Raw genomic sequence first — 24574 nt, forward strand, 5'->3', positions numbered from 1 at the left:
TCTGCTGCACTGAAGACTCCCAAGAGAAATGGCCTCCATAATTCTCAAATGGAAATTGTTTGGCACAACCAAGACTCTTCCAAGAGCTGATTGCCTGGCCATACTGAGCAATTGGGGGTGAAGGGCCTTAGTAAAAGGGGTGACCAAGAACATGATGGTCACTCTGACTGAGTGCCAGGGATCCTGTGTGGCGATGGGACGAAGATCCAGAAGGACAACCATCACTGCAGCCCTCCACCGATCTGGGCTAGTTTAGTTAACCGCTCCGATTGCTATTACAAGAGAGCTGGTACCTAAAAACGACTGCAGGCATCATCCTGGAATAACCACTTGAAGTTCAGTGATGAACAGGTACATGACTGGTCAGCAAGTGGTTAAAGATTAACACACTGTTATGTTCTACTTTATACCAGTGTTTGCTATGTAGCTGCAGAATTCATAACATGCACTCAGAGCCTTGTATAACATGCACTCGGACTTGTATAACATGCATTCAGAGTCCAGGGGACCACCAGATGCACAAAGTTAATTTAGAAGACCGTTTGAGGTACTTGTAGTTTTGGATTCTATTTAGCAGCCATGGATTATTCTAGAAAAATACTACTATAGAAAAGCTAGCAAAAAAACCCAAATCTATAGATTTATAACATACAATTAGAAAAACTAAAACATAAAGATTACATAAAATACACACTATTTTGGATTATTTTTATTATTGTTGTATTTGTTCTGCAAGCATACTGCATATAAATATATGTATAAATGTTAAAAATTCTTAAAGGACTAAATCACAGTTTTGTTACCGTTATAGTGCAAAGAGGGACATTGACGTCATTTCCATATTTCTTTAACAATACAGTAAATTCAAATTTCCAGAATAAATACATTGAGACACAACAGTAGAGCAATGGGCGGAGTATATCTTCAAGGATCGCCAGGAATGAGTGAGGTCATGTGATTCCAGAATATGGCCCTGTTCTCCTCAATACTCTTCATGGAAGGGACATTTTGGATGATCAAACCATCTATGAAACAGTTTAACAGCTTAGATAAAACCATATGATTGGACTTAAGCAAGGATATAACATGTACATTATAATAATTGTGCAGGTTTACTTAAGGATTAGTATTTCCCTCCTCTGCATCTATCTTTTCTTATGGTGTCTGAGGATGACTGGCAGAATGAAATCAGAGCAGAAAGTTCCTGCCCCATTAGTTAGCCCTCTTCATAATATTGTTATGCATGGTCTCTGAGCTCCTGAGTGTGCTTAATAGAATCAGATAAAAAGCTATACGTAGAAAAGTTTGAAAATGGGTTTAGGCACCTATCTGGCACATACTAAGCTGCCTACACAAGTCTCTTATTATGGGTTCTCTTACTATGCAGGCCTGGACTGGCCATAAGGCTCAATGGCGAGGACCACCTGGATAGGAAGGGCTGCCCATACAGCAACATTTCACTCTTTGCAGACACTGAATGCCTGCTTTGCCTTTACCTCCTGCAGGCATTCATTGGCGGCAGGAAAGAAATGCACTATGTGCCACCCAGACACCCCTCCTATCCATCTCCTGCTGCCCTGGGCTCCTGTATACTCCCCCAGTGTCTGGTCCCCCCCCATTCCCCACAGCGTTCCAAGGTTCCCCCCTCCCTGCGGCTGCTGCGAGAATCTGTCAGGATAGACTGTCCCCTGTGGCTCTGAGCTAAGAGAGTATCCCTCCCACAGCCCAGAGCCAGTGCTGACAGTTCCCCCACCACCACCACCGCTTGGGAGAGGCGAAGAAAGCTGGTTCTGCCCCTCCTCCTCCAATCCTCTCCCCCTGTGTTTGCCCCGCCCCCACTCCCCGGCAGTCTTGTGTCTTCTCTCCCCCCCTTCTTCCTTCTCTTTCTTTCTCTGTCTCCTTTCTCCCCTTCTTTCTTTATCTCTCTGTCTCCTCTTTCTTTATCTCTCTGTCTCCTCTTTCTTTCTCTCTCTGTCTCCTCTCCCTCCTTTCTTTTTCTCTCTCTGTCTCCTCTCTCTCCTTCATTCTTTCTCTCCTTTCTTTCCTTCTTCCTCTTCTTATTTCCTACTCACCAAACACCCCGAACGGGGCTCCTAAAAAAAAATAAATAAAATATAACATTGATAAAAAAAAAAACCTACTGACACTTGTGGTGGAAATAACAGGGTCGCTCGGCCCGGTCGCTCTTGCGACCAGGGCTTGGCGTTTTGCCACCTGGCATCAAGGAAGGGTCCCTGGGCTTGGGGCTGCTCACTCGAAAAATGCCCAGGTCTATTTTTTGTCCCAGTCCAGGTTTCTTACTATGGGTTTGCGCCTCTCCCCACACAGCAAATCTGACAACAGCTTGGAAGGAGACTGATCCATTGTAACTGCAGCTTGTCTTGGCTCTGAGAATTTTCCTGAGACAAGAACACAAAGGGGCAGGTTGAATGTCTCTGTCGGTCTGCATTCCTCTTGCCACCAGGGGCAGACTGACCATTTGGAAACTCAGGCACTGCCCAAGGCCCGGGGTCAGTAGGGGGCCCCATGAGATGCCCCTGGTACCTTTTTCATAGGCTTTTTTGAGTTTGGGCAAGAACACAGGGGCCACATGATCCCCTATTGCCCGGGGGCCCCATGAGTTGTCAGTCCGCCCCTGCTTGCCACATATTGTCTCAGGTAACATGACACAAAATACTACATGTAAATAACCACTAGAATCCAGAAATAACAAAATATCAGTACTGGGAGTCCTGATCCAATAACTCATTGCCTATGCAGGGCAAAGCAACAGTTTGTTTGGCCTCCGGGAACAAAGAAAAATATCCAGTACTTCCAGGTATGGGGAGCATGTGACTCACGCTGCTTCCTCCCATGTGACAGCATTAGTGATCAGCCACTAAGCACCCAGCACTGTGTAGGCTTCAGGCTGTCATTTGCTCTTAAGTCATAACTAAACCCTTTAAACAAAATGCTTCTATTGCAGAAACATTATATGTCAATATATGTCTCTGCAAAAAACCTCATCTGTCTACCACAATGTACATTCTTAGCATGCTGGGTGCCAGGATGAATCTAAGTGAATTTCCCCCCCATCAATGCATACAAAAATCAGACAAAAAAGGTTTTGTATTTATTTAGTTGATTTGTTAGTTTTTTAAAGCACATCCACCAAAATGTGGATTTCATTTAGCTTTAAACATTTCCATTATAATTTTAAATAATTAAATCACTCTATGTTGAAACTTGTAGATTAACCACTATTGTAGAATTCCAGCCTCAACATAACTAGTCCTAAAAAAGTGCACTCCCCCTTCTGAACACCTATACTGACTAACCTATGTAAAAAAGAAGTTGTACAGTATGTAATTATCTATTTTCATTCTCCTCTGGTTCGGCCACGTGATCCGACTTCCCTGAGGCAGTAGCAGCGGCTGCAGGGGAGAAGAGGAAATGCTGACTATGGGTAACATCACCACTCTTAGAATTCTCAGACAATGCCTCTCCACTGAAGATGCTGCTGGCTGACACAGGGGAACAGGTGACTAGACTGGAGTGGGCTGAAAATAGGTAAGTATACACATCTTTTTTTTTTTTGACACAGGTTAGTCAACATGGGTTTTGGAGGGGAGAGGGGACATTTTAAGGCTAGGTTCACACATATGCAGGTTGTGTTTGAGTTATATCTGCATTGCATTTTGCGTTGCATTTTGTGTTTTTTTGCACCTGCATTTTTTATGCGTTTTTGCCATGTTTTTATGTGTTTTACAGGGTTTTATTTTTCATTAAAAAAAAAAAATTCTTTTTGCTAGACAGATTTAAAATGCAAAACACTTAAAAAAACAATCCAGGCCTTTTTTAAAGCAATCCACTAACTGGCCAGAACCAACTCTTGAGGGAGTCTATTCCACATTTTCACAGCTCTCACTGTGAAGAAACCTTTCCGTGTTTGGAGATTACATTTCTTTTCCTCCAGATGTAAAGAGTGCTCCCTTGTCCTCTGTGATGACCTCAGGGTGAATAACTCTACACCGAGTTCACTATATGAACCACTGATGTATTTATACATGTTGATCATATCCCCCCTTAATCTCCTCTTCCTCCTCAAGAGAGAATACATTCAGTTCCTCCAATCTTTCCTCATAGCTGAGCTCCTTAATGCCTCTTATCAGTTTGGTTGCCCTTCTCTGTACTTTCTCCAGTTCCCCAATGTTCTTTTTGTGAATTGGTGCCCAAAACTGAACGGCATATTCCAGGTGAGGTCTTACTAATGATTTGTACAGGGGTAAAAGATAAAGTATCAGTCACACAAGGAGTGTGCGGTTTTTCAATTGACTCAGACTTTCATTGTACAAGTTTGAATTGGCAAAGCACAGGTTTGCTTTCGGAGCCCATTCGCACTTGTATGACAAGTTGCACCCCATGTTTACCAATGAGTACCATTCATATCTGTTCGACTTCAAGTTGCAACACTTTGAAAGTAGTTCCTGCACTACTGTGGTCCGACTTTCATGCAACTTGAGGGCCAAAGACTTCAATGTAAACCCTCCAAAGTCGCATGAATGTCGCACCTGAATGATATATATGAGAATTGTGTATCTTTATACAGCAGAAACAATCATCGTTGATCAAAGCCAATGTCACACCAAAGTCGTGCCAAAGTCGCATTGAGTCGCACTGTAAAGTCGCAATGAAAGTCACACAATTTTGAAGTTGCACAAGTGTGAATGTAGCCTAAAGCTAGCCTCAGCAAAACACACTTACTATTATACTAAAAAAAGAGGTTATGAGGCCTTTGTAGTGAGATTCCTATTCTCTACAAAGTCATCTAAACGGGGACACGTATAGAAGTAACTAATTATATACTCACAGGTCGCCATTGACGTAGCGCATGTTTCTGTCAAGCTCGTTCAGCGTTTTCATGTCTTCATTACTCAACTCAAAGTCAAATATCTGCAAAGTAAAAATAACATGTAAGATGGCATACTGGTAGCAAAGTATTATAAATTCACAAAACTAGAGTGATAAGCTTCCTGTAAAGCAGGCATGTCATGTACACTAACAGTGCTGTAAGTACCTTAAATAGTCTTCATTCATTCCTTTCAAAGCAAAAGTTCTCAACTTCTGCCCAACTAAGGGCTAAAATTTACCTCCTCCTGGATAGGGAAGAAGTTCAGGTTTGCAGCTACCATGGGATGTCAATGAATCCTGCGTGTTTGAAGGTTAGATGCCCAACAAAGTATCATAGGAATTTAAAAAAGCAACCAGGCAAAATAACGTGGAATTCATAATAGTAACCATTATGTACTGCATTGCCCTTGAGCCAAAGTCAGCTGGATTAGAAGGGCTAAAAATAGGCCATCTGGATAAGCCAGCAACCTCACCATAAATGTGTATGGTTACAACAGATATATTGACAGCGTTTATTATCTCTGACAGGCAATGGATAGTAGTGGTAATGAGATCAATGACATGAACGTCTAACAGCAGCTATGCAATGCAAAGAAGAACAATTCTGTAAAACGTGGAATTATTGGCATGATTTCCAGTATTCTTAGGACTATGCTTCCTACATGTCCACCCTGGTCACACAGGCTCCACCTCAGGAAAGATCATATATACTGTGTATATATATATATATATATATATATATATTTCATTATACAGGATTTATATAGCGCCAACAGTTTGCTCAGCGCTTTACAATATAACAGGAGATGATACAGCAACAATACAGTTCAATACAAGAGGGATAGGAGGGCCCTGCTCCTTGGAGCTTACAATCTAGGAGGGAGGGACTAGTGGTACAAAAGGTAGTAACTGTGGGGGATGGACTGGTAGGAAGAGTAGAAGGTTCCATTATAAGCTGAGGGCAGGATAGGCTTCCCTGAAGAGATAGGTTTTCAGAGATCGCCTAAAAGTGAGCAGAGTAGGCGATAGTCTGATAAATTGTGGTAGAGCATTCCAGAGGATGGGGGAAGCGCTGAAGAAGTCCTGGAGACGAGTATGGGAGGAGGAGACAAGAGAGCTAGAGAGCAGGAGGTCGTGCGAGGAGCGGAGAGTACCGTTTGGGTGATATTTGGAGACAAGATTGGTGATGTAATTTGGGTCAAGATTGGTGATGTAATTTGGGTCAGAGTTATAAATGGCTACATATGTTATTGTTAACGTTTTGAATTTTATTTGTTGGGCAATGGGAAGCCAGTGGAGGGATTGGCAGAGAGGGGTGGCAGATACAGAACGATTAGTAAGGTGGATGAGTCCGGCAGCAGCATTCATGATAGACTGAAGAGGGGATAGCCTGCGAAGAGGTAGGCCAATGAGGAGGGAGTTACAATAGTCAAGGCTATATATATATAACAAGGGAGTGAATAAGTTGCTTACTGGTTTCAGAGGTTAAGAACGGGCGTATCTTGGAGATGTTGAGGAGGTGAAGTCTACAAGATTTGGACAGCAATTGGATTTGGGACTGAAAGGACAGATGGGAGTCTAGGATTACACCTAGTACCCTGGCATGAGGGGAGGAACTGATGATTGTGTTATTGATTTTGATGAAGAAGTCAGGGGAGGGGGCATGGGCTGGAGGGAATACTAAGAGCTCAGTTTTGGAAAGATTGAGTTTGAGGAAGTGGAGTGACATCCATGCCGATATGTCGCATAGTAGGTTAGTAATGCGAGAGGAGACTTAAGGGGTGAGGTGAGGGGTAGAAAGATAGATTTGTGTGTCATCAGCATAGAGATGGTACTTAAAGCCATGGGAGTTTATCAAGTGACCAATGGATGGGGTGTAGATGGAGAAAATCAGGGGTCCATGGATGGAAATTTGAGGGACCCCTACAGAAAGAAGGAGTGAAGAGGAGGAGGCAGAGTTATAGGTAACACTGAAGGAGCGCTGCAATAGGCAGGAGGAGAACCAGGAGAGAGCAGAGTCTCGGAGGCCAAGAGAGTGGAGTTTTTTGAGGAGGAGAGGATGGTCAACCATATCAAAAGCCGCAGAGAGGTCAAGTAATAAGAGTACGGAGTAGTGGCCATTGGTTTTAGCAGTTAGTAGATCATTAGTGAGTTTTAGTAGGGCAGTTTCAGTGGAGTGGAGTGAGCGAAAGCCAGACTGTAAAGGGTCAAGAAGGTTGTTGTTAGTGAGGTAGGAGCTCAGGCGATTGTAGACTAAGCGTTCTAGGAGTTTAGAGGTAAATGGCAGCAGGGAGATGGGTCTTAAGTTGTTCAGGTTGGTGGGGTCCAGGGAGGGCTCTTTAAGTATGGGAGTGATGTGTGCATGCTTTAGAGGGGAGGGGAAGGCACCGTTAGAGAGGGAGAGATTGAAGATGTGAGTGAGGGAGCATAGGATAGAAGAAGAGAGTGACAGTAGTAGTTGTGAGGGGACAGGATCCAGGGGGCAGGTAGCAAGACGGGCTTCTGAGAAAACCTTAGTGACCTCTTCGGTAGTAGCAAGGTCAAAAGAGGAAAGTGTTGAAGGAGGTTTAGTATAAGGTATGCTAAGTGGGATAGATGTCTGTGTAGTGGAGATGCCCCTACGAATTGTGTCAATCTTGTTTTTGAAATTCTCGTGAGCAGTGAGTGAGGTACTGGGTGGAGGTGGAGAAAGTAGAGAGTTAAAAGTAGAAAAGAGACGACGAGGACTGGATGACAAGCTATTGATGAGAGTGACAAAGTAGGCTTGTTTGGCAGCATGGAGGGATGAATTGTATGTTAGGAAAGCAGATTTATATAGGGTGAAAGCTTGGTGAGATTTGGTTTTACGCCACAATCGCTCCAGTGCACGACTATGTCGTTTAAGATTTCTGGTGTCGTCAATCTGCCAAGGTTGTAATGGTCGGGGCCTGATGCTTCGTGTTGTTAGAGGAGCAAGTGAGTCTAATGTGGATGAAAGCAAACTGTTGTAGACAGCAGTGGCCAGGTCAGGGCAGGACAGGGGAGAGATTCTGTCATAGAGCTGGTCAGTTGCAGAGTGGAAAGGAGCAGGGTTCAAGTTGTGAAGGTTTCTGCGGGTAATTGTTTGCTGCTTGGAGGGATAAGTGTTTGAAGATAAAGACACTGTGAAGGTGAAGAGCTTGTGATCAGAGAGAGGAAAGGGGGTGTTTGTGAGGTTGTAGGGAGTACAAAGACGGGAGAAAACAAGGTCTAATGTATTCCCCTCAGAGGGAGTGGAGGACTGTATAAAGATGAGGTTATGTTGAAGAGTTGGGATGTAGCCGGGTTGTTGACATTAATGGGGATGTTAAAATCTTCGAGAATGATAGTGGGTAGTTCAGAGGAGAGAAAGTAGGGTAGCCAGGTGGAGAAATTATCAAAAAAGCGGGACACTGGTCCAGGAGGCTGATAGATCACTGCAATCCTCAGAGAAATGGGAGAAAAAACCAAATGCAGTGAGTCTCGAAAGAAGAGAAGGATAGAGAGGGAGGGTTAGGGAGGACTTGAAAGGTGCTCAGAGGGGATAGAAGCAAACCAACCCCACCTCCTTTCCGACTACTGGGTCTGGGTGAGTGGGTCCAGAGAAGGCCTCCATAGGAAAGTGCTGTGGGAGAAGAATAATCTGCTGCTTAAAGCCAGGTTTCTGTAATTGCTAGTAGTTTAAGGGAGCGGGAGACAAAAAGGCCATGGGCAGAGGTGAGCTTATTACAGACAGAGCGAGCAGTCCAGAGTGCACATGAAAAAGGGAGGGTGGTTTTTTGGAGCACGGGGACCGATATTAAATTGAGGGGATTGCGGCTATTCCTGGAAGAAAGAGGGTGCCTGGTGTGGGGGTGAGATACTGGAGGACCAGGATTTGGGGAGATATCCCCAGAGGTTAGGAGAAGAAGAAGGGCGAGGAAAGTAACATGGAAGCAGGATGTATAGGAGTGTACATGCCTTCCAGTCCTGGTGTTTGGGTCAGCAGGAGAGTAAAGTATCAGCAGGAGGTGATGAGAGCAGTAATAGGGAGATGGTAGCAGTGAGGGTGGAGCAGAGGGGTAAAGAAATTCGATTTTGGTAACGCAGGATAGTAATGAGAAAAGGAGGAGTAGAGGGGACATATTACAAAGGTACATGGAGTGGGACTGAGACTTGAGATGTTTCCCAGAGTGTTTGCTTGCAGTCTATTCAGCATGCAGTAGAGTTTCTTGTTGCTGTATCTTCCTGCTGCTTCAGATACCCTGCTTTAGTTAAACTGTCATGTTCAACTGCATCTTCGCACTCACACAGAAAACTGCACTCCATCTGTGACTATGCACAAACCCCCCCCCCCCCCCCCCGCCGTCTGTGACCTCCCCCCATGAGCTGATTTAAATTTATAAGGAGATGGTCAAATGAGCACTCTTCTCCGCCCCAATTAGGAACTGTTAAGGATCACATGAATTGGGGGGGGGGATGTTTCTCAAACACAGACCAGACACAGGCCACAGTCATAAAAGAAGTAAAGAAGTGCAACAAGAGGTGAGAATCGACACAAACAGACAAAAATATATACACTATTTGTTCTGAGATTTGCAGAAAGACTATGCGTTGCTGAAGTTACAGTTTAGAGTGGAGACAGCAGATGAGAGCAGCAATTTACCCAGAGATAGCAGGAGTCTATGCGTTGCTGAAGTTGCAGTTTAGAGTGGAGAGAGCAGATGAGAGCAGCAATTTACCTGTGAAAAAGCAGAGAAGCTATGATAAGGGTGCTGTGTTCAACTGCATCTTCGCACTCCAACAAAAACCGCACTCACACAGAAAACTGCACTCCATCTGTGACTATGCCTTATATGCTCCTTTTAGCTCAAGCATTACTTTACCCGATCCCTGCCTACCTACCGCTTACAAGTGTTTGGTAATTTTGTTTCATGAGGGTTTGTCTGCACTACAGCCTCATAAGTGGTATACAGTGGGGATCGAAAGTTTGGGCACCCCAGCTAAAAATTTGTATTAATGTGCATAAAGAAGCCAAGGAAAGATGGAAAAATCTCCAAAAGGCATCAAATTACAGATTAGACATTCTTATAATATGTCAACAAAAGTTAGATTTTATTTCCATCATTTACACTTTCAAAATAACAGAAAACAAAAAAATGGTGTCTGCAAAAGTTTGGGCACCCTGCAGAATTTATAGCATGCACTGCCCCCTTTGCAAAGCTGAGACCTGCCAGTGTCATGGATTGTTCTCAATCATTGTCTGGGAAGACCAGGAGATGTCAATCTCAAAGGTTTTAAATGCCCAGACTCATCTGACCTTGCCCCAACAATCAGCACCATGGGTTCTTCTAAGCAGTTGTCTAGAAAACTGAAACTGAAAATAGTTGACGCTCACAAAGCTGGAGAAGGCTATAAGAAGATAGCAAAGCGTTTTCAGATGTCAATATCCTCTGTTCAGAATGTAATTAAGAAATGGCAGTCATCAGGAACAGTGGAAGTTAAAGCAAGATCTGGAAGACCAAGAAAAATATCAGACAGAACAGCTCGCAGGATTGTGAGAAAAACAATTCAAAACCCACGTTTGACTGCACGATCCCTCCAGAAAGATCTGGCAGACACTGGAGTTGTGGTACACTATTCCACTATAAAGAGATACTTGTACAAATATGGTCTTCATGGAAGAGTCATCAGAAGAAAACCTCTTCTACGTCCTCACCACAAAAATCATCGTTTGAACTTTGCAAATGAACATATAGACAAGCCTGATGCATTTTGGAAACAAGTTCTGTGGACCGATGAGGTTAAAATTGAACTTTTTGGCCGGAATGAGCAAAGGTACGTTTGGAGAAGAAGGGGCACAGAATTTAATGAAAAGAACCTCTGTCCAACTGTTAAGCATGGGGTTGGATTAATCATGCTTTGGGGTTGTGTTGCAGCCAGTGGCACAGGGAACATCTCATGAGTAGAAGGGAAAATGGATTAAATCAAATTTCAGCAAATTTTGGATGGTAACTTGATCCCATCTGTGAAAAAGCGGAAGTTAAAGAGAGGATGGCTTCTACAAATGGATAATGATCCTAAACACACCTCGAAATCCACGGGAGATTACATCAAGAGGCGTAAACTGAAGGTTTTGCAATGGCCTTCACAATCTCCTGACCTCAACATAATTGAAAATCTATGGATAGACCTTAAAAGAGCAGTGCGTGACAGACAGCCCAGAAATCTCAAAGAACTGGAAGACTTTTGTAAGGAAGAATGGGCAAAGATACCTCAAACAAGAATTGAAAGACTCTTGGCTGGCTACAAAAAGAGTTTACAAGCTGTGATACTTGCCAAAGGGGGCAGTACAAGATATTAACTCTGCAGGGTGCCCAAACTTTTGCAGACGCCATTTTTTTGTTTTCTGTTATTTTGAAAGTGTAAATGATGGAAATAAAATCTAACTTTTGTTGACATATTATAAGAATGTCTAATCTGTAATTTGATGCCTTTTGGAGATTTTTCCATCTTTCCTTGGCTTCTTTATGCACATTAATACAAATTTTTAGCCGGGGTGCCCAAACTTTCGATCCCCACTGTAATTTTAGTATCCTAAGAGATCATTAGGGCAACTCTGTTCTTGATGTGGATGTACTCTCTGAGTTCATTGCAACAAGATATGTAAAAATGTTTGTTCTTCCTGTCATGAAGGCTGTTTTTCTTTGAACGTAATGTGCTTTGCTAAAGAGCGAAATAAAAATTATAAATGAAAAATTCTCTGTGATAGGGAATGCTGCTGAGAAAAATGTACAGTATAAGGAAGAATAAGTTTAAAGCGTAACTTTATCCATAACAACAAAAAATGATGTTCTTTAGAAAAGGAACATACATTCCACCTTAATAATTATGTTACCAAAATTAGTGTGTGCTGTAACTTTTCTCCAGCATTGCCCTGGCCTCTTTTTGCTGGAGGCTGCCATCTTGCTGAAGCCCAGAGCCCCTGAGCAGAGGTAAATCTTTAGGCTGACAGCAGACCGAACTCTAGTGGCTCTGATTTTTGGCACAATGCCAAAAATGGAGAGCAACTGAGTATGTACAAAGCAGGGCAAGACAGTGTATTACTGGATTATAAACAGTATAGGCACTAATTTTTAATGTTTTACATCCTGAAATGTTTTCCAGCCTGGAGTGATCTAGCTGGACTTAATTTTCGGACTAAAGTTTAAGGCATTTATTTATTCACATGTGCTAATGTAGACTTAAACCCTTCCTGAATGTCATGCAGGTAGAAATATTCTGTATATCTTAGAAAAATGGGGGGTGTGATGTGAGGGAATGTTTTATACTATTTTTTACTTGTTATATTTGTTACAACTGCAGATATATTCAGCCTATCTACAGCCTGTAATTGCCCACATGCACTTCAGTGATAACGGGCTGTGTCTGTTTTTCACAAGGCATATTTCCTAATCGTTGTTGTGAAGATGTGAAAAAAAATATTTACCCCAGCTTCTGACACTTCTGGAAACTGGAGGATGATGTAATTATGCCTTAAGAAATCAAAAATAAATTGTACAACTCAAGCGCTAACTATGGTGAAATGAAAACAAAACAAAAATTAAAATTAAATGTATAAATACTGTAGCCGCTAATGCACATAACCCATGTCTCAGTGGGGCAAATTATACAATCATATTGTGAAGTGAAAAAATGCTGCGCTACATGAAACAATGGCACAATCCTTATATAACAAAAAACAAAGTGAAAATATACAGTGTATATATATATATATATATATATATATATAAGATAAAATAATTGAAAAAAATATTAATATTGAAATGAACAAAAAAAAAAAATGAAAAAAAAAATGTGTGTGTGTGTATATATATATATATATTGTGACAGTGTGGTGATCAGTCACCCAGGATTCTCAACAAGGCAGGTTGAGGGGCTCCAGGGTAAATGTTTTATATGGAGGAAAGTGGCTTTTCACTCTCCTTTGTTTGTAAGGTCTGTTTTGGGATCTGGAGCTTGGAGATTTCAAAGAGATCTGGGAGGGATGAAATCTCCAATCCTGGGACCAGGTTTTGGGATAGGCCAGGAGACTGATTGCACAGGTGTGTACAGGCCTTTAGAGAGAGTCAGGACCAGGGTTCTGGGCTCCACCCCGGCAGCTAGGAGTCAGCAGGGCTCCACCCTGGCAGACGGGAGGTCTCTGCCTTGGAGTCAGGTGGAAGCCAGACTAGCTGTGTGCTAGTGGCTATAATTTGGGAAGAGTCTGCAGGAGACTGACATTGAACTGTGTGTAAGCCAGGAGGCTGAATCTTTGTTTTGTTGGTGGATACCCCTGCGTCGGAAGCATTATGTTTGAACTTTCATGTAAATAAAATTGGGCAAAAGGCCCTTAAAGAAAGCGAGTAGCTGTTTGCGTTTCAAAGCTCTACCACGTTGAAGCGAGTTCCCACAATATATATATATACCATATTGTTCGCTCCATAAGGCGCACCTGACCATAAGACACGCCTAGGTTTTAGAGGAGAAAAACAAGAAAAAAAATATTCTCAACCAATGGACTGCAGACATATTACAGGAGATGACCAGAGACTGCGGACACAGTACAGGGGATGACCAGAGACTGCGGACACAGTACAGTGGATGACCAGAGACTGCGGACACAGTACAGGGGATGACCAGAGACTGCGGACACAGTACAGGGGATGACCAGAGACTGTGGACACAGTGCAGGAGATGACCAGAGACTGTAGACAGTACAGGGGATGACCAGAGACTGCAGACAGTAAAGGAGATTACCAGAGACTGCAGACCTTTGGAGAGGGAGGGGGAACGGGTACCTGAATTTGACAGGTACCCGCTCTCACTTCCGCGGAGTTGTCCTTCCTTCTTCTTCCCACGCCGGGTGCCCACTGCGCATGCGCGAGAAGTGCTGCACTTTGTGAATGGCCTGGAGCCTTCTGGGACCTGTCATGTGTCCCAGAAGACGCCGGACCATTCACAAAGCGCTTCTTGCGCATGCACAGTGGGCACCCGGCTATCGCAGAAGCCGCCACAGGAAGACTGCAGTGCTGGAGCGAGGAACAGGTGAGGTCCTGCAGGAGAGAAGAGCTGAGCGGCCGGCCCGATATTCAGACATGGTGGCGGCAGAAATACCGGACCGGCCGCTTTACATTCGCTCCATAAGACGCACTGACATTTCCCCCCCTTTTTTGGGGGGAAAAAAGTGTGTCTTATGGAGCAAAAATATGATATATATATATATATATATATAGTTGGAATTTAAGAGTTGTGAAAAAAACTATATATATATATATATATATAAAACCAAAAACCACACTAAAAAAATTATTTTTTAGTATGAAACAAACAAAAGTCATTCAAAATCTCAAGTTCAATCAATAAAGTGTTCTTCAGTGAATCCTATCAATAAATAATTCTTTATAATCAATAAAGAATTCTTCAGCTATCCTTTGGATAACGAAAAATATGTGCATCTGTCATAAATTCCCGTGCAAAGACATCCTCCACCATGTATCTGCTCATCTCACGCAGTGTGACCTCACATTATGCAATGTTACGGTCTAACCTCACTTTTGGTCCCATATGGACTCAGAAGATCAGCTTGCTGAATGAAGACTCCAAAGTAAGCTCCCTCCTAATAAGCATCTTTGTATCAGCCATACTCCTCAATAAAAATAACTCAGCTTTATCCTTTTAAACTTGTATTCATCAATTAAACATAAGAAATACACTCACGTTCCGGAGGTGTATTTTGCACCAGGTATGATGAACATCCAGTGATGTACTGATTAGACACAAGATGGCAGTATCATCTCAGCAGCAGAGTCCTGTACATGCTCAAAACAGACACCATATGTAATGTAATGCAAGGTAAAGGCCCACTTAGTGAATGCTATTGCCTGCTGTAATGCCGCTCCAAGAGCCGTTTACAGAGTACTACAACCGCTGACCTGATGAATGGTAACGTTGTGACATCATCCACACACTCCTCACTGACGCGTTTTGCCACTAGCAATGTGACTTTATCAAGGGGATACGATTGGACCGTCCGACAATCATTCAATTTATATAGTAAACCGGTGCCATTTTGTTGTGGATCAGCCTAGCACATGATTGAATGATTGTTGGACAGTCCAATCGTGCTGCTGAGATGATACTGCCATCTTGTGTCTAATCAGTACATCACTGGATGTTCATCATACCTGGTGCAAAATACACCTCCGGAACGTGAGTGTATTTCTTGTTTAATTGATGACTAAAAGTTTAAAAGGATAAAGAACTATGTTGAGTTCTTTTTAATGAGGAATATGGCTGATACAAAGACGCTTATCAGGAGGGAGCTTACTTTGGAGTCTTCATTCAGCAAACTGATCTTCTGATTCCATATGGGACCAAAGGTGCAGTTAGACAGTTATCCAAAGGAGGGTTCACTGAAGAACACTTTATTGATTAAACTTGAGTTTTTGAATGACTTTTGTTTAATTCATGCTTAAAAATATTTTTTATTTTGTATGTTTTGTTTGTTTTATAGATAATATATATATATATATATATATATATATATATATATATATATATATATTTATTTTTTTTTTTTATTTCAATATTAATAATTGTTTCAATTATTTTATGTTCTATATATATTTTTTATTTTTTCACTTTATTTGTTATATAAGGATTGTGCCATTGTTTCATGTAGCGCAGCATTTTTTCACTGCACCATATGGATGTAATCATGCCTTACCACGGCCTCCTATGAAAAGTGAGTGCTACAAATTTACAAGAATGCACATTAGCCCAATGAAGGGGCATACTGTTACAGGATTTTGAGTGCCCAGCTATCCCTTAGGCAGCAGTCTTAATTTTCAAGTTGAAATAAATGAGATTGGAGTGCTGAATTTACAGTAAGCCAAACTAAAAGTAAAAAAATATACACATTAGAAATATGTGGTGCCACTGACGTTGTACATGAAAACTGTATGTTCTGTAACACTGACACTGTTCCTTGGCATCTATCAAGCATGTAATTAAAAGAACTGTTTTTCCCCCATGTCACCCATTTATAAAAACATTTTTGCTTTGGTAGAATATCCACCATGGCAGTGGCCAGTTCGTTTTTTTTTGGTAGATTATGCCCTATGTCAGTGGCCAGTTCCCCATGCATTTTTTGTTTTGAGGCTGCAATCATTCCAAGTGTTATATAGAAAAAGTAAAGAACCTGTGGGTTTAGGGATTTTTTAAAGCAGCAAAATATGTCCAAGAAACACCCAGGAAAATAAAAACCATAGTTTATTGGTACATATTCTAAAATATAATTACAGTGAAATATACATCTAAAATGGTAACTCATTCATTCAAGCACAATAGAGGAACTTATTAGGCTATACGTTCCTCTACAGTGTTTAGACTTTCCCTGTACCTGGAACAAACACTCCCAGTGAAGTCTGAAATCCTAACCTGCAAGCTTACCGAGGTCAAAGGATTCATTAGGCAGTGAAGCCAGAACCGGGATGAGGGTTCCGGAGTTTATGGCTTAAAAACAAAGAAAAGTCAGAAATCACAGCCCCCATTATTTTGGTCTTCAGAGAAGTTTAGGGAAACCACACAGTACCTGAAAGTTCGTGTTGATCCTGTCTGGGTTGAAGCTCTTCACAAGGACTACAATTCCTCTCTGAAGAAGATGCCTCATGGCCACTTGAGCTGGAGATCGGCCATATTTCTTAGCCACATCAATCAAGGTGGGGTCTTTCAGAATATATGGGCTATCTTGATTTACCCTGGAAGGGATACACAGGTTAGTTTGGAAGTCTACTTCCAAAAGTTCTCAGAATTCCTTTAATGCAGTATCAAGTTCATAGTGATTGATTGATTGATTGATGGAAGCTCATTGCTCCTCTTATAGTACCCCCACCACATCTCCATCACAATGATTGTCATATTGGGCCCAAACATGCACAGTGGGCAAAGGTACATAGTGCACCCATCCAGTCTATTAGAAGTCCTGGCCTTGCTGACAGTCACTAGGAATAATTCCTGAATGGAAGACAAGAAGAAATCCACCCAATGAAAATCACATAGCTGAGTTGATAAGAGAGGACAAAAACAGTACCACATGCCTTAAATGGGCTGTGCCAAATGACACAAGCACGCCCACATACATTGGGGTTCATCCATGCAATTGAGCCATGTACTCTACAAGAATGCATCCATATGGTCTCCCCAATTACTTAGAGCAGCTCCTGGTAACATACAGCCATAAGTGAACAGCATAGATTCATATCATACTTTAAATACATAAAATCTTTTAAAATTCAAAATTAGTTACAAAACCTTTTTAGTAACTGTGCATATATTTAAGTACCCCAAAGCTCTATAAAAAGGGCATCCAAATATACCTAAGGAATACAGAATAGGTATTCTGTATGCTGCTATGCCATATCTGGATAATGTTTGTGCTGAAGAATGCGCTGGACTGACTGGATCAGTCACTTATCATAGGTGGGTGGTTGTGTGGGTGGGTATGGGGAAGGTCTTCCAGTTCGTTGTACCCAATGGTGGATATTGGCGGTAAAACCTCTTAGGGTTTGGGCTGCTGCCTGTCTGGCCTTTCCACACGTATGCTTGGAATAGTAGAAAAGAAGGAGCGCCCGATGGCTAAAAGAATGCACTTTTGATGTTAGATTAAGAGGCATTTAATGAGAGTAATGACAAATACATCAAGCCAACCTGTTTCGGGAGAAAAGTCTCTCCCTTCTTCAGGGCTGTTGCTGCATACTATTACATGGGAAAAATTCCCAAGTCGGTTATATATTTTCCAGGTTTCGGAAGAAAAAATGACAGATTGATCGCTGTCATTCCAGGGGCAGCAATTCACTCTGTAATTTTTTCCTCCGAAACCTTGAAAATATATGACCGACGTGGGAATATTTCTCATTTAATAGCATTCAACAACAGCCCTAAATAAGGGAGAGTCTTTTCTCCCAAAACGTGTTGGCTTAATGTATTTGTCATTACTCTCAATAAATGCCTCCTAATCTATCATCAAAAGTGCATTCTTTTGGACATCGGGTGCTCCTTCTTTTCTACTATTCCAAATATCTGGATAATATCAGATCATAGAATACAATCCATAAACAGGGTGGTAGATCATATGAAGGACATGTAACCAAGGACCTCATTCAAACCAGCTGCTTTTAGAGATTGTATCTGACAGCCTTCAGGCCCAGCTGTGGTTTTGTCAAAGTACTCGTGTCTTGGGTTCTCATGGAAACAATCCAAAGCCACAAAACTAATCCACAGTGTGTGATAATTGTGGCACATTCCTACATGCCTACTTACTGGAGTTGAATGTTTTCCCATTCTCAATCAAATAGATGCGATATTCTGTACAATGATAACATTTCCTACATATAAAGCACTGTAACAATACTGCATCAAATAAAAAAAACTTGTAGTTTGACAATTAACATCATGTTGTAATCTATATTCAGATCCATTTGGCAAAATAGTAATTTCAGCTTCTTTAATCCAGGGACACTGCCTTCACATGACACATACAAACGTGCCATTATTATTGGTGCAAGGGTCACCTCTATTGTCACCCTGATAACTGTGTACAATTTTAAATCAAAGTTGAATGCCTAACTACTAAATCCGGGCTATTGCTTAAATACTTCTTAAAGAGGAATTATAGGTGTAGAAACTTTTACATAGTTTTATTGGTCCAGAGCTGGGAACTTTGTAACTATGTATATACCATACTTGTATCCCTCTGGAAATTACGGTGTGCATACCGATATCAGAGTGATCTCCACTAGCTTCGGGTTCCATGACGAGCAATTGCTCTGCTGCATTGTGAACACTGAATGGTGCCCATGCAGAGCAGGCAACCTGCTGAGATCACTTTGCATTTTCTCAATTATATAAAGTGTAATTAATGTATAATATTAAAATATCCATACCTGAAATTCTACTTTAAGTATACTTTTGTTTGTAAGTGGGTATCGGTACTTACTCAAAAATGCCAGACTCTGCTGCTGATGATGATGAGGGTAATGGGTAATCTTCATTGCACAACCTTCCTTACATGTTATTGTGATAGATAGTGAAAAGCTTGTCTTGTCTTAAGGTGTTACTAAACCCCGGACCCTGCATTTACTATATCTGGTCTCCCACAGTACACACAACATGGAAGTGCAATTATTTTAGTAAAAATAAACTGCTAAATACCTCTTCTCATCAGCAGTTAGAGCAGTCTTGTGACTTCTATCAGTGTCCAGCAGACCACTGGTTAAAGCTTGTAGGAGGAGTTTTCATTCTGCTCTAGGAAGATGCAGAACCCCTGACCTCTGTCTGGACAGTGCTGATTGGCCGTGTGCTGATCACATGCATTCTCTCAAGAAAATAAACCTCTCTAGCAATACACACCAAATTGAGCATGTGCAGAGTGTCTCCACACAATATGTCTTATCAGGAGATAAGATGGGGACAATGGAAGAAGGGGAGTATCGGAGAAGACAGGATCAAACAACCTTTTTACACAACGCAGCTGATTAACCTCTTAGGTTCCACAGTGAGTGTAATGAGCATGCTTAACTGCATATACAGACTGATTTTACTGTTGTGGGTTTAGTATCACTTTAATTTTAGCTTTCTGAATGCTTTTTAACCCTGGTTTAGATATGTGCGGCCGTACGGAGTGCGATTTGTGAGGGCATGAGAGCCCATTAATTTGAATGGACTCCCGTGTCCTGGGACACGCATGGAAGAAGTCCCTGCACTACTTGGGAAATCGCAGCCCACATAGGAACCGAGGTTGTCAGTACGGTTGCGATTTACAGTGCCATTAGAATTAATGGCACCCGCCTACGGGTCCCACATTCCTTTGTGTGGGTGATGTGGCTGCAGGTATTTGTGCAGGTCCTGGAGCGGCACCACCCGCACAGATGTGAGCCGAGCCTCAAAGTTTCCTTACTATTGCCCCCTTCCCCCATAATCCCATCAATGACCTCACATTTTACTCAGTCATTATAATCTGAACAATTGTATATTGTTCTTTTGAGTGTATTTTAGAATTGTAAGGCATATTTTAATCAAAAGCAATGGATTAGCACTAGTGTGGATAACACAATATTTTGTGCTACAAGTGCCCTTATCCTTTAGGTACCTACTGTACTTTAAAATGGAACTCTGAAGGAAAAAAACTTTTGTTTTTGAAAGACCACATGTGAAAAATGTTACCTTTATTGAAGAGTGTGCCAAGTCCTGAGTGCTAAGAGTTACTGTAGAATTACCGTTTCTTTCATGTTAGATATTACACACAGTGCTCTCCTTTCAGCACTGCAAATGAGAGTTGCGGACCTTATGTAGTGCGGGGATTGTGTGGTTTACTCTCTTTCCTCTCCCCTTGTCTATTCACATAACACCTGGTATTCTGTTCACAGAATGTTCTATGAACAGACAAGGGGAGATGATAGACAGCAAATGACAGGATCTCCCTTTATCGATTCTCACTTGGAGGTAGAGTACAGGGGTCAGAAATTGTCTAACTTACAACATAAGGTACAGGAGTCAGGAGTATGTAATGTACAGCACAGCTTACAGAATGTGGTGTTAGAATTATACAACACTATGCCTCTTACATTTCTAGTCTGCTATGGGAAAAAATAAAGCCCCAACATTAGTGGGATGACCCCATTAGTTTTGATTTAGAGTAGGGAAAGATTATAACCTCTCTCAAGGTTTTTATTGCAGTCTGTGTCCCGTTCAAGAACTTCTATATCAGTTTCTACCCTGGTCCCTAACTAGGAAATGAGAAACAAATCTTGACACAGTTTTTCATCCTTTTCCCACTCTACTCTGGAAAATAAAATGTTGCACCTAGCAGTTCCCTGCTGCGCTGACTCCCACTCATCTCCTAGGTGGAGCCCTCCTGACTTCTGGACTGAGAACTCTTCTGTTAGAAAGGATGACTCCCTGAACCATAGTTATGTTTTTAATAAAATTACTGCACACACCTGAACAACCCGTGTGTTTGTCCACAAAACTTGGACCCAGGATTGGAGACTGCATCCCTCCCAAATTTTTCAAAGCCTCCGGACTCCAGGTCCCAAATTGGGTTTTACCAACCTCAGAGAAACAATTGAGTACTGTCCGTGATACTTTTTTTATTTGCACTAACATACAATTTTGAGGACAAGCTTTCGGGGTATGTCCCCTTCTTCAAGGTCTAAGCAGTACTATTAAAAATCACAAAGTTTAAGCAGAATGTTAGAATGGATTGAGAGAAAGAAAAAAAAAAAAAAAAAAAAAAAAAAAAAAAAAAAAGGGCTACAGATAAGATACATCAAAAGTGAGGGGGGGATACAACACTCACACAGAGGGGGTCAAGTTTTAGCTAATAGATAGTCATAAAGCTGTCGGATAGTGGTTGAGGAATCCCATGTCCAAATTAAGACCGTTATCTTTAGTGTCAAATAGAATTATCATTCTTAGTTCAAATGTTTTTCTTTCCTGGATGGATTTAAATTTTCCTTTCAGAACTAAAATATTGAGGTCTTCCATATTGTGGCCTGGTTGTGAGAAATGGTGTCCTACAGGTATGCAGAGGTTATCTTCTTTATGTTCCTTGATGGTATGTCTGTGTAAAAAAGAAAGTCCAGCTTCCTCTGTATGAAACAAACGCCCTGGAGTACTGCAACCTGCCTGGATGAGATCCATGGATGATTTATAATCTTTTGACACCATGGCAGGGCACTTTGCCTATCATAAACAGCCAACACCTACTTGCCCCCTGCTCTGAGTTGTCCCTCTTTTCCAAGTTCTAATTTTGTAAAGTATGACTGCTGGTGTGTTTCTGGTCTGCTGGTAGTACAGTAGATGCTAAAAGCCTGCTGTGGGTTCTGTTGTGAATAACACCTGAGCAAACACATTTATAAATAGCACATACTGGATTAATGGATATATTTTGGACTAAACCTTAGCTATGAAGAACACAGATATAATTGTAACAGCACATCATTATTTACCAGCCCACATCCCTACTGGATCCCAAGACACCAAACGCCACCAGTACAATGTCATGTAACTTGCAGAATCCTAGAAGTTTGGTCTGATTGAGGTAGATATGGCACTCCACCTGCGGAAGGACATTTAAAGTGGAATTAACATGTTTTTATTTGTATATACAGCTATATACAATAGTAATAAAATATACAGTTGTGCTCAAAAGTTTACATACCTCGGCATATATCCGGACATTTTGGCATTGATATTGAAAATATGACTGATAATGCCAAAAACTGTCTTTTATTTAAGGATAGTGATCATATGAAGCCATTTATTTTCACATAGTTGTTTGGCTCCTTTTTAAATCATAATGATAACAGAAACCACCCAAATAGCCCTGATAAAAAGTTTCCATACCCTGGAATGTTTGGTCTTGGTGCAGACACACAAGGTGACACACAGGTTACAATGGCAATTAAAGGTTAGTTTCCCACATATGTGGCTTTTTAAATTGCAATTAGTGTTTTGTATAAATAGTCAATGAGTTTGTTACCTCTTACATGGATACACTGAGCAGGCTATATACTGAGCCATGGGGATCAGAAAAGAACAGTCAAAAGACCTCAAAATCACAGCCAGTGAGCCAATGAGAAGAGAGAGAGGGGCCGAGCTGCAGAAATGGACATGCAGAGCAGCAGGTGCCACCATAGCAAGCTCCTTGCTGTGGGGACACCTGACAGAATGAAGGGGCCAGGAGTGCCGGCAGGGGACCCAAGAAGAGGAGGATACGGGCTGCTTTGTGCAAAACCACTGCGCACAGCAGGTTAGTATGACATGTTTGTTAATTTTTCTTTAACAAAAATAAGCCTTTAGAATCACTTTAAAACAAGTAAATACAATACACCTTCCTATTTAGGTTGATTGAGAGAGTTTAGTTCTGCTTTAAGATGTATAGTCTGCAAATACTACTTATCCATGGGGGCTGTCATATTTGTTCTTCAAATATGCTGGCTGTGCTTCCCTAGCTTTGCCTCACTGCTCCTTTCTTTTAGTTTTTTATTACCCACTAAAGTCTCAATACCACCTGACAGCCTGATGCAATGCTTGGGTAAGAACTGGACCATTTAGGGGCTGAAAATGAGACGTTCTGAACCCGGAAGCACTGATTTTGACCAGCAAAGTTGCTGAAAAATTCTGAGCAACCTGGATGATCCTGCAGCAATCTCTTGTTCTCTGCTTCGACCGGTTGCAGGATACTTAGCAGACAGTCCTGTCATGATTGAAGATGGTAGATGCCTATCCACCCATCGTAGTGGAAGGACTTTGCAGCTTATTTTAAAACACGCATATCTTCAACCCCCTTCTAGTCCCTACAAGTGGTGCTTGAATTAGTTTTCCTTTTTCAGGCTTTTTTCCTTTACCTTCAACTGGTGATCCTACAGTTAACACTTCTTGTCCCTAGGTGGCTACACTTACTCTTCCGCTGTATTTATGGAGGGCAGGGCATAGATAAGGGGGGACTGAACCCCACCCCCCAGAAGAGAATTGCCAACCATCCCTGGCTGCAGGCCACAAAATTTGGGCTGTGCAGTGAGAAGAACACAGTGGCAGTGGGAGGGAGGTGGGGGCAGAAAGAAAACCGTTCTGTGCGGTGGTGGAGGCGGCGAGCAGTGTCGGGACTAGGGCTGTGTGAGAGGTTGGTGGTGGTTGTGGTGACAGGCTGCAATCTCCTGCATGGCTTTCAATGAAGCAGCTGAGAGGAGGAGGTGTGGCTTCCAGCTGCTTCATTGAAAGCCATACAGGAGATCACTGCTTGTCACCACAACCACCGCCACCCTCCAACACACCCCTAGTCCCGGCACTGCTCGCCGCCTCCACCGCTGCACAGAACGGTTTTCTTTCAGTCCCCCCTCCCACCGCCGCTGTATTCCAGCCGCTGTGTTCGTCTCACTGCCCAGCCCCTCCCTCCATCCTCCACACCAATAGGAGAAGAGGGGATAGAGGCTGGATCTGCTCTGCATCCCCCCCTGTGCCTGCCCACACTCCAGACCATGCAGCTTCAGAGGAGGTGTGGGTGGGAAACTGAACACAGCAGCCGACAGTCACAGCTCTGATGCTTCTGAAGGAGTCATGGTGAGATTGACCTAACCTTCCTTCCTTCCACCCCCTTCCTTCCATCCCCCCTTCCTTCCATCCTCCCACCCCCCCCTTCCTTCTATCCCCTCCCTTCCTTCCACCCAACCTTCCTTCCTCCCTTCCATCCCTCCATTCCTCCCTTCCACCCACCCCTCCATACCACCCATCCTTCCTTTCTTCCTTCCACCCACCCCTCCCTTCCATCCACCTCTTCTTTCTTTCCTTCCTTCCATCCACCCCTTCCTTCCTTCCACCAACCCCTCCTTTCTTTCCTTCCACCCACCCCTTCCTGCCTTCCTTCCACCCAACCCTTTCGAGCCTTCATTCCATCCCTCTCTTCCGTCATCCTTCCACCCACCCCTGCCTTTCACCCACCCCTCCCTTCCATCCACCTTTTCTTTCTTTCTTTCTTTCTTTCTTTCTTTCTTTCCTTCCTTCCTTCCACCCCTTCCTTCCTTCCACCCACCCTTCCTTCCTTCTACCCTTCCTTCCACTCACCCCTCCTTTCCTTCCTTCCTTCCGCCCACACTTCCTTCTTTCT

General features: G+C 42.4%; 1 protein-coding gene across 5 annotated transcripts in view; it reads right to left on the bottom strand.

Moving 5' to 3' along the window:
- Positions 1-694: 694 nt before the first annotated feature.
- Positions 695-24574, bottom strand: part of LOC149449342 (aldo-keto reductase family 1 member C15-like) — a 56742-nt gene continuing 32862 nt past the window's right edge. For 3 of the 5 annotated variants that reach the window (XM_089693370.1, XM_089693368.1, XM_089693369.1), the window contains 4 exons: positions 21918-22027; positions 16502-16667; positions 4850-4932; positions 695-1025 (listed from right to left, as the gene is read on the bottom strand). In XM_089693370.1, coding sequence (XP_089549496.1) covers positions 983-1025; positions 4850-4932; positions 16502-16667; positions 21918-22027 — 402 coding nt within the window. In that variant the 3' untranslated portion in view covers positions 695-982. Of the gene's footprint in view, positions 1026-4849; positions 4933-9532; positions 9609-16359; positions 16423-16501; positions 16668-21917; positions 22028-24574 lie in introns of all 5 variants that reach the window. The other 2 variants (XR_016315419.1, XR_016315420.1) reach the window with 2 other exon arrangements.

This window comes from Staurois parvus, unplaced genomic scaffold, assembly GCF_062004578.1.
Source record: "Staurois parvus isolate SC_StPar_1 unplaced genomic scaffold, SC_StPar_1.0 ptg000629l, whole genome shotgun sequence".
NCBI lineage: Eukaryota > Metazoa > Chordata > Amphibia > Anura > Ranidae > Staurois > Staurois parvus.